The 11250-nt window shown below is 31.2% G+C and overlaps 1 protein-coding gene across 1 annotated transcript in view; it reads left to right on the forward strand.

Moving 5' to 3' along the window:
- LOC108754364 (SPARC-related modular calcium-binding protein 2) overlaps positions 1-11250 on the forward strand; it is a 26454-nt gene that overhangs the window by 1004 nt on the left and 14200 nt on the right. Inside the window, exons 2-4 of the mRNA XM_018496615.1 lie at positions 2581-2740; positions 3052-3426; positions 3610-3834. Coding sequence (XP_018352117.1) covers positions 2581-2740; positions 3052-3426; positions 3610-3834 — 760 coding nt within the window. The remainder of the gene's footprint in view (positions 1-2580; positions 2741-3051; positions 3427-3609; positions 3835-11250) is intronic.

Raw genomic sequence — 11250 nt, forward strand, 5'->3', positions numbered from 1 at the left:
AGAGAAATTTTTCGCCAAGTATTTTTTAAATTTCAAGTTTTAAAATAAAATTTTTAACGCGTAAAAAGTGTGTTATAAATTAAGAAGGATTGTAAGAAATAAAATATTAAAATAGCGTAATATTTGAAAGACGAAACTTGAGGTAGAGAAACTTTCACTGTTCTTAGTAATTGTATCAATTTAGCAATTATACCAATTCCGCTGTCGAATGGCGCGAATTTCGCGCCGCAATATAAAACGAGGAAGAAAATCTATAAGATTCACGCTTTCAATTTATGCTTTAGATGATAATTGTGATTATATGTTTACTGCTACTATATTTATAATTGTAAAAGAAATAAACAATCGAAGAAATTATAATTAATTACGGGCTTTCCGAACGTATAAAAGATTTGTAAATAAAAACACATTTTTAATTATCAATACAGCAAATTGTCTCGAAGAAGACAATTTGGCTATACACATGTTTAAACTGTAAATTCATACTTATGTGTTACGTCGAAAAATGTGTGAAAAGATAATAGTATTAAGCAAATGAATAAACACTTAATATCCGAAATGTTATTTATTAAAGTACAAAAAATTAGCTTAAACTTACAATCAGATACTGAATATCTCAATCATGCGTAGATATTCTGAATAAGTTTTAAATTTCATGCGTTAGTGATTTTACTTGACTTCTATAATAGTAACATTTTATTCTATATATATGTATTTATTTATTGAATTTCACCTTCGTATTGTCCACAAATCATCTTTTTAAATCATAACGATTCTAACGCCGATACAGCTAACATCTTTAATTGTATCTTTGCTTTTTGAAATTTGATATGGAAACCTAGCTTTTAATTTTTGCAATATATTTCACGCTCCTGCCTTCAGGTCTTTATAACGCGTTAGCTGACATTATTTTTAAAATACTAATTGCCTACCCAAACGAGAACGGATTGAAATGAATTGAAATGGATTCAGATTTTCAGAAATATTGACTCACGAATGTTAAAATGAATGCTTTTCAATCCTGAATGCATTTTTATTCATTTATAAGAATTGCATGGAGCATATCTATGCTTTTCAATTTAAAAATAATATTAGCTTTTTCTGTGCATTTTTCTGTGAATACTGTTCAATTCAAAATTTTGAATAGGAAATGCAGTTTTTCAATCCAATTGCATCTAATTAAATCCAATTAAATCCAAAAAAAGTATTCGCTATTTAAAATATGCATTCGAATAGAAAAAAAAATTTCAATCCATTTTAATCCATTCTCGTTTGCTGGGTAATCTCACAGGCATCTGCCAATTTATAATCATCACCGGTTTTGGACCATGACAAAGATTCAGAATTATGCAGCTAAGTGAGGATTCTTCTGATACACAGGAGGGTGGAAACTCTTTCTTTTTTTCTTTTTTTTTCTTTTTTTTTGTTGGTTGAAACGTTCGAATGTAAAGCAAGTTAAAATACAACTTATCTACATATGTAATCAACGATTGTGCACTAAGTACCGCATCTCACTCTCATTTGCTTGAGTTTCCTACAGAAGTTTCATTTCGAGAGTGATTAGCATTTTTGTTAGTATTAAGTAAGTCGCAAAAAGAAAAAGAGAAAAGAATAGAAAGATGACGTTTGAATTTATAAAAATTTTACAAACAATGAGACACGTCGTTATTCAAATAAGAAAGTGCCGCACAACAATCAAAAAGTTAAATATTCTTGCGCGACGATGAGTCGTTTTCGAAATTGTATGAGGGAATACGAGATTGCACATGTATGCGAATAAGAAATTGATCGGATTGATTCTTGAAGCAGTGGTTAAAGAGAAAATCATTTTCCTCTATATCGTCGCGCCATTCGTTTCTTCCTTATCAAATTAATTCTGATAAAAGGCGACCAAGTAATCATACCGAGTAACTATTCCCTTCCCGTCGAGGTTTCCGCCAGTCACATTGTACGAGCAATCATATATCATTTAACGAATGTATTGTACAATTAGACGTTTTTAACGTCTAATACACACACACACACACACACACACACACACACACACACACACACACACACAGCATGTATGTATAACAAATATGTAACCATACATATGTTAAAACCGTCTACGTACGTTATTAGCATCTGTATCCAACATTTGTAATCTGTAATGACATCGAGATTGAAATAATTATGAATTTTGTTTATTATTATAGATATATGAATCTATAATTTAAATTTAATTTTGGAGCCTATTGAAGGATATCTGATGTTAAACATTTGAAAGTTGCTAAAAGGAATCGTATAGATTTTTTTATGACAAATTTCAAACTGTTTTATTATATTTCCTTGTGTATAGAGGCATATAAATCCGTAATTCATAAGATCTCTCTCTTTCCAAATTTTAAAGCAAAGTCCATTTACACAATCGCATGTATAAGGAATATAATATTTAATTCCTTGTATGTAAAAAAACATCGATCGTGTGCGTCCAGTTATTTGACAATAGGAATATTTTCTTCTCGCGTCTGTGTCTTGTAGAAAAAAAAATGGAATCATCAGTATTTTCAGAATACGTGAAATTTTCTTTTATTACAGGAGGAATGTAGAAAAAGAATAGCTGAATGCACAATGAATGGTGGTGGAAGCACGCCAGTGTGCGGAAGTGATGGAGTCACGTACTCCAATCAATGTCAAGTCATTTCTAAGCAATGTCAAGGCGTGTCTGTCCTCATCAAACACACTGGACCTTGTCCAGGTTTGTATCTCTGTTTCACGTCGTACGCACACAAGTTTGTATCTGTGAAAAATCTGTGGAATTTTTCTAGGGGTCGAAGTTACCCCTACCGTCTACGTTTTGCTTCTTTTTCAGCTGCTTTTCTCTCTCTCTCTCTCTCTCTCTCTCTCTCTCTTTCTCTCAAATTGCAGTAGATTCTCAGTTGCCTTAGACATCAAAATTAAAATTAAAAGAGTTTCTTGTTAAACATCTGTCGTGACTGATCACACATGTATAATAGATAAAAGTCAAGTTAAACAATGATGATGAGACTTTGCATAACTTTTATTCAGAGACTCCGGCGTGTTTCTCAGCAAGATTGACCGCTCGACATGGCGTACGGCCTGCCTGCCGAGATGATGGGACGTACGCGCCAGTTCAGTGTCACGCAGAGACCGAGTATTGTTGGTGTGTAACGCCGCAAGGCCGGCCGTTGCCCGACACAACGGTAAGATATAAAAAACCAAGATGTTTGAAAGCCGGTTCCAGATCTGCTGCTTCTACTAGGAGCAGTCAAAGGCGACGCTCACCGACTAGGAAACAACGTAGGCAGTATGTCAGCAATAGGCATCGAAATACCTGCGATCGTACCGAAAAGTCCAAATTCAATGGAAACCTCATCGAGAACTTCAAAATTGAATACAGACGGACTAATATATCCGCTGAGGGTAAGTCACACGAGCAATTGTTTTAAGAATACGATTAATCACGGTCTTTCGATAAATATGATTAATCCGATCAATTGGGGGAATCCTGAGAAACGAGTGTATAACTTTAAAAAATAATAATTCAAATTGTACGTAATATTATATAATCGTATGACCAAGTGTATTTTGCTTTCCTCTTGATAGATGATAAGAATGTTGAACGGGTGTTGTCGTGGAAATTTCTTAAGCTGGACCAGAACGCGGACGGCTACTTAGATAAGACAGAATACAAGGAGCTTAGAAGACTCGCCAAGAAGGCGGTGAGACCGAAGAAGTGCGCACGCACATTCGCTCGCACGTGCGACCTAAATCGGGATTTAAAACTATCCAAGCAGGAATGGGGTGCTTGTCTTGCCAATGATTTCACTCGTAAGTTACATACACATCATACATTCTTCTTTTAATTAAATCTTTAGTTTGTTGGACAATGGCTCAGCACAAAACACATTTTTAAAACGTTCAATTCGTCACGAAAGAACTAAGATGGAACCCGGCCAAGGTTCTTGTATCTAATTTTTTTGATATTTTTGGATATAGTTGCTTTCATATATTGGCTATATACTTATATATGTATATATATATTATATACAATTATGTATGTACATATAATATTATTATTTAAACATTGTATATACATACATATGTATTTCGTGTAAATGTTAAATATTGTTACAATTTTAATATTTAAATAAATAAATAAATAAATATTTGTATAACAAAAAATTTTTAAAAGCTAAAACTTAAAACATTAACTGTCCAAAAAGTACATGTTAAGGAAAGATGAATTTTTTAAATTTTTAAATAAAAATAATTCATATGTACACTTGTGATGAAGTTAAACAACTTCAAAAGAAACATATGGAAACATGAAAGATGTCTTTTCGAAAGATATAAAAGTAAAAAACAGATCAAGAATACAGCTAAACGTTTTTTTTTATTTTTGGTAGTCAAACTTGAGTAAGAATCTTGTTTAAAATATTTTTTGATGTAGTAAAATTTTCGAAAACCGAGAAAAATTTTAGCTATAACCTTTTGACTATTTTTTAAAACTGAAACTTAAAACTAATATAACGTATATACATCCATATATCTCTCTTAGATTTAATACTTTAATAACATATTTCAAGGAGAAAACAATCGACGCTGGACTTGGGTCATGTCCCTTGTTAGTTTCTGTATTCATGCTGCCTCATATCATTTATTGCTATGCCACTTACATAGATTTTTTTTTATTAGAAACCAAATTTTCATTTGTAGCGACTCTTTGACTTCCATAGACATAGACTAAAGGTTACGGCATACAAAAAAAAAGTAGTAAGCAAATCGACAAATCAAAATAGAGACATAAGACAATAATGTAAGTAGCAGTAAATCCAAAATATTGATTATTTACGCGTCTTATTGCTTAAATTTTTTTGTATGCCATAGCTTTTATATAGTCTGCTTCTGTTATTTAATTACTGCGAATACTAAAAATTTTTATAGTTCACGTTATGTACTCGCGTATACTATAGATTTTCAGTATTTCAGTGCAGTGAGAACGGAACGCAATAAAGTGGTTGAAAAAAGTAAATTCTCGCTTATACCATGGTATATATGTATATGCAGCATGATTAAAATATTTTGTTTCCAAATAGGATTCAAAATTGTGTAAAAAACTGATATTATACTTATAATTGTGTGGAACATTTTCTCAAAAATATGTAAGTGCATTAAAAATATTAGCATATATACATGTATATATTTATGTGTCTAAGATTCTGAAGCTTATTCAGTAGAGCCATTAATAAAGCTGGAATCAGACTACGTATGAAAATTGAGATTGAAGATTAAAAAATTGAAATTTAAGCAATCGAAACAAAAGGAGCTAAAATTTCTTTGTCTTTATTGATCAAATTTCAATCTGTAATCTTCAATCTCAATTTTCAGTGCGTAGTCTGCTATCGCAGTGCGATTCCAGCTTAAGTCGATTGTTAGTGAGAAGAATACTCTACTTTACAAATTGTTTTTAGTTAACATTCCTCTGTTAAAACTTTCACATTTAAACCTATTTTGATTTTACTAATTGGTTTTCGTGTCCTCTCCTCCTCCTCATTTTCTCCGATTATATTCGAGCAGTTCAGAGTGTGATAGAGAATTGAACATCGAAAAATCACATTTAGGAATAATTGAGATGTTATTCTCTTTTATATTCCGTTCTATACGTTTGATTTTGAAGATATCATGTGTATCAAGACTGATATGTATATGAAACATGTGGAAAAATATTTTATAGATAAGAATTTTATGGCACTTAGTTGAACCGAACAAAAGAGAAAGAAAGGATAATTCTCGTTATTTTTCTGATGAATGTAATCAGACGGAGGAGGAATGTCATTTCGGCATCTAAATCGCGGCTTAAATTAACGATGATACCGCCGTCTGCAACAGGATGTCACGCCGCCCGGTCAAGGACCATATGTATGTACTGTGTTGTGTCGACTAGCTTAACATTCGTGAATCCTGCCGGAAGTTGCCTACACAAATGCACGCGTGCGACCGGCTGCTAAGGAATTGAAGTAATTGACCTCATGTATGTACGAGCTAAATTCTCGCCCATGCGTCATGACGACAATGATTATTTGCTATTTATGACTGTCTAATATGTAACGTGTAAATCGCTGCATAAATTTCCCTATGTTATTTCTCGATGAGCTAGTCAAGTCGTAGCAAAGTCCGTTTGTAGCATTTAAATGAGTAAAATAAAAATGTCTAAAGAAAGAAATATATATTTACTTTATTCTGGCATATATATTGACATGAAATACTAAATATCTCGTAAAACTAGTCATTTTTTTACAATCGCATCTTAATACTTTTAATAACAATATAACGATAAAACAGGCAAATAAGAGTAGATCTTATTCTTTAAAATGTAAAAATGTATAAAAATGTATAAATGTAAATGTATAAAAATTATTAATAGGAGTTAAATACATATACATAATGAAAAACAGAGATATTATTACATGTTTCGACTCTTATAATGAGCCATCTTCAGATATTATTCTCTTCACATCGTACATCTTAGTTACCATCGTCAAAGAGATAAAAAACATGATGTAATGTGTTCCAATTTATGTAGCGATCTTGATGAATATTACATGGACTTCAGTTACTCACAAACGATTAGATGATCGATTGTTACGGAATTTTATGATGTTCTGATCAGAAAGACAGATTCGTTCACTAATAAATAGATAAATAATTTGATAAAATAAAATTCTTTCGAAAAATGTCTTTTTTATATTCTGTAAAAAGTAAGCAAACAATCATCATCTCGATGAAACACTCACCATCATGATCGCAGTTATTGTTTCGTATGATAAATACTTCGTCAAAAGCATTGTAAAAATGTATAGAATATAATGACAAATACTTCAGTCAGATAGTAATGATCTTCAGTCAGGTAGTAATGATAAATATACTTCACAGTCAGTATGAGAACGCAATTAATTTTATGCAAAGATCGAATCATTCAGAGATATTATTTGAACGTTATGTTAACGGCACGACAGACTGTCACTATCTGAGAAACGATTAATAGATTGACAAAACGATTCGATAAGAACAAAATCAAATTTTGTTTATAATAGATGTATACGCTTTGTGAAGACCCTCGGTGTCGGATCGGTTTGAAAATTGAGACTGTTTTTCTGCTTTTTGATATTTAACATCTCGGAAAAATTAAACATTTATTATAACACGATTCTTCATCTAATATCCAATATATGTTATTTCAGTTAAAATTATGTGCCATCTGCATTCTATGTTCGATGATTACAGGTAGATGTATTCCAATACGAATACGATTGCGGTGTTCTGCAATTCTGGTTTTAAGTTGTCTACCCGTTTGTCCGACATATAATGCATCACAATCGTTGCACATTGATTTTGTATACTACATTGTTCTTCGAAAGGTCTGGTTTAGAATCCTTTTGTACCTTAATAAATTTGCTCAATTTATTCAAACTATAATATGAGACTTTAATGTTTTCTCTATTAAACTTATTGAATTTATCGGTTATCGATGGAATAAATAATACAGTAAACACCATGTAGCAACATTTGATTCCTAATTTTTATTATTACAATCATGTACCGCTGCTCCTCCACGCTGTATGTTTCTAATTCTATCATTGATTGCATCAGAAATGAATCTTATGGGATAATCATTCTCAATAAGTATATTAATTATTGATGTAAGATCTTTTTGGTAAAATTTCGAGTCAGACAATAGTCAAGCTCTGTCCAAACTAAAAATTATCCTTCTTTTCTTATGTAAAAAAAGGGAGACAGGAAGATTCGAAAAATAGTTTAAAAACCTCCCCGAAAACGTCGGTTTTTGATACCAATCAAAGATTAACTGTTTTCCTTTGACCATAATCGTTACGTCAAGAAAGTTTAATAAAACTGAGTCTATTTCTAACGTGAATTATAGGCGCGAGTGAAAAGAATTAAAACAATCAAAGAACAAATTAATTTCAGATGAAAAAACGGCAGCAAATAGATCATCAACGTACCGATAATAGAAAAGAAATTGACTATTAGATAACAATGACGTTTTCTCTAATTTTTGCATTAATAGGTCTGCAATGAGCGACAACGGAGATCCCATGGGCCGAAATTCTATTTATAAATAGTATTATCGAATATAAAATATATTGAATCTAAAATGAATCGAGCTCTGCCATCAGGAACTCTATCTTAGGTAGGTCACATTTTTTGGAGATGAAATTCCAATTTTCATTTATACAATCGATAGCCATGCCTATTGGAATATTTTTTGGTAAAGAGGGATACAACATCTAGTGAGATTAATTCGAAATTATCATCCATTCTTATTCCTTTTAGATTTTTAACTAATTGAAAGCTATTTTTTATGTAATTATTAGCTTTGAGAATGGTTTCGAACATGATGTTGTGAAGATATAAGGCTAATGAATATAACGGACTACCTATTGACGATATAATGATTCTAAAAGGACAATTCGGTTTATGAATCTTTGGCACCATATAAATCCTCGGCAGCGTCCCATCACTACAGTATACATAAAGCTCAATTCAGATGGTTGTACACATCTATTATAAACCAAATTTGACTTTGTTTCTATCGAATCGTATTGTTAATCTATTAGTTCCTCAGATAGTGACTTGTCGTGCCGTACCGTTAATATACGAGTAACGTAATAATAATAATATCTCTGAATGATTCGATCTTTGCATAAAATTAATTTCGTTCTCATACTAACTATGAAATATATTTATCACCACTATCTGACGTATGTCATACTTACGTATTTGTCGTTATATTCTATACATTTTTACATAATGATTTTGACGAAGTATTTATCATACGAAACAATAACTGCGATCATGATGGTGTTTCATCGAGATGATGATTGTTTGCTTACTTTTTACAGAATATAAAAAAGACATTTTTTGAAAGAATTTTATTTTATCAAATTATTTATCTATTTACTGGTGAACGAATTTGTCTTTCTAATCAGAACATCATGAAATTCCGTAACAATCGATCATCTAATTGTTTGTGAGTATCTGACGTCTTCTATATAACATTCATCAAGATCGCTACATAAATTGGAACACATTACATCATGTTTTTTATCTCTTTGACGATGGTAACTAATGTAAGATGTGAAGAGGATAATATCTGAAGATGGCTCAATATAACAGCCGAAACATATAATAATATCTCTGTTTTCTATTATCTATTTAACTCCTATTAATAATTTTTATACGTTTACATTTTAAAGAATTGGCTCTTATTTGCCTGTCTTATCATTATATTGTTATTGAATTTTTAAGAATTCTTGACTGTTTTATATTAATATTTTTATGAATAGAATAATGAGATTAATTGATCATCAATCAATTGATGTAAAAAAAATACATACAAAGTTGCTTAAAAAAAAATATGTAAGCAAAATAGATAATTTTTCAAATAAGCAACTGTTTTTTTTATTTATTAAAGCTCCTGACTACTCAGCCAAGAACTCTGTGTTGACGGTAGCGACTCAGAATCATACGGCGGTCTGACGAAATCGGTAGCCATACATTCAAGCAGTGCATTAATTCGCTGGGTCATAGTAGCGGCCCGACTTATCGAAAATAAGAAAGTGCAGTACTAAAAAATAAAAAATTCTGAAAAAATTCTTAAAGTTCTATGAGAAGAAAATAAATGATTTTTGTCTCTTGCAGTTTTTTTGTTGATAGTATTGAGTAAAAAATAAACGTCGATAAGTAAGGCCGGTACTATGGCCCAGCGAATTAATGCACTGCAGTGTACATACATGAGCTCTTGTTTGTATGTGTGTTACAGCGCCGCACCACGATAAATGACTGAGCTTGTAGGCGTGGAAAAGTGACGTTTTGACGACAAAATTTAGGCGTTGCACGCCATTTTGTTATTATTTGCTTAATTGTGAAAATGTGACTTGTTTCGTATTTATCAAAGTCGTAATTATCGATGAAAACCAAAGTTATCTTGGAATTATATATGTAAAAGCATATATTTTACTCGGTTCTACAGCTGTCAGACCGTGTTTCTGCCCGAATATAGGCTCACTTACGTGCCTTTTATGACCATTTACTGACTGTCAAGGGAGGAAAGGACAGTTTTCATCGATTTTTACAAGTGTTTTAAAGCGATCTCATCATTTCGTTTCATCCAAATTGTCTTTATTTAAAAATGACATACGATATAAATTAACGTGTCATTTCTCGCTTCTGACGTCACGATTCCAATATAGCTGGCGCGACTAGTCAGGAGTCTTAATTCCTTTTATTAATATTCTGTTTATAAAAGTATTGAAGTATGGTTTGTGAAAAAATAATGGTGTACGAGATACTTAATATTTCATGTTAATATGTGCCGGCCAGAATAAAATATCTCGTGAACTATATTGATTTTTTGACATCTCTATCTTGATATGCCTTTCATATGCAGAATTATTAGAGGAATCATATTATATAAAAAAAAATCATGTAATTGGCCATTTAAAAAAATGAAAATAACATCTTTCACATCTTTTTGATACCTACACTTAGAAAAAAAAACAATGTGATCAGAATCCCTCGAAAAACCGTTTTACTTTCATTTAAAATATTCTTTCGTATTATCAAAAATAAGTGAGATATTCAAGATGTTCAATTTAAGTGGACCATCTTGTATATGTATAGGTAAGGTACTGGTCGATAATGAGTGATACGATCACTATCGTTTACGTTTGTTTTTTTTTTATCACTGAATCTCGCAGACGAGCGTACCGATTGGTCCTTGAGATCAAAGGATACGGACTAAAGTGAGTTCGTAGTTTTTACTTCGAAAGCATCGAAAGCACTGCACATACTTCTTTCTTCGAAAAAACCTATTTCTAATAACGACTTTTCAAAGTTCAACTTTATTAAAACTTCTTAAAACTTCATTTTTAATAACGATTTTTAATTAAACGATTTTTTTTTAGAAGTTTTTTTTAAATATGAATTAAGACTAATACAAATACTATTTATATCACATATAATTTATGATATTTATATCAATATTTATATAACGCGCACCTCGATCAGTATATTTATGCATATTTTTACCTCCATTGTTATTAATTGAATACTTATTTTATATTGAAAGTAATTATATTTATTACCAAATATAATATATTATAATATTTAATAATAAACGACGACTTTCCTCAATGTGCCGTATAATATTTAAAAGAGTATAAA

This window comes from Trachymyrmex septentrionalis, unplaced genomic scaffold (assembly GCF_001594115.1).
Source record: "Trachymyrmex septentrionalis isolate Tsep2-gDNA-1 unplaced genomic scaffold, Tsep1.0 scaffold79, whole genome shotgun sequence".
In the NCBI taxonomy this organism is placed as follows: Eukaryota; Metazoa; Arthropoda; class Insecta; order Hymenoptera; family Formicidae; genus Trachymyrmex; species Trachymyrmex septentrionalis.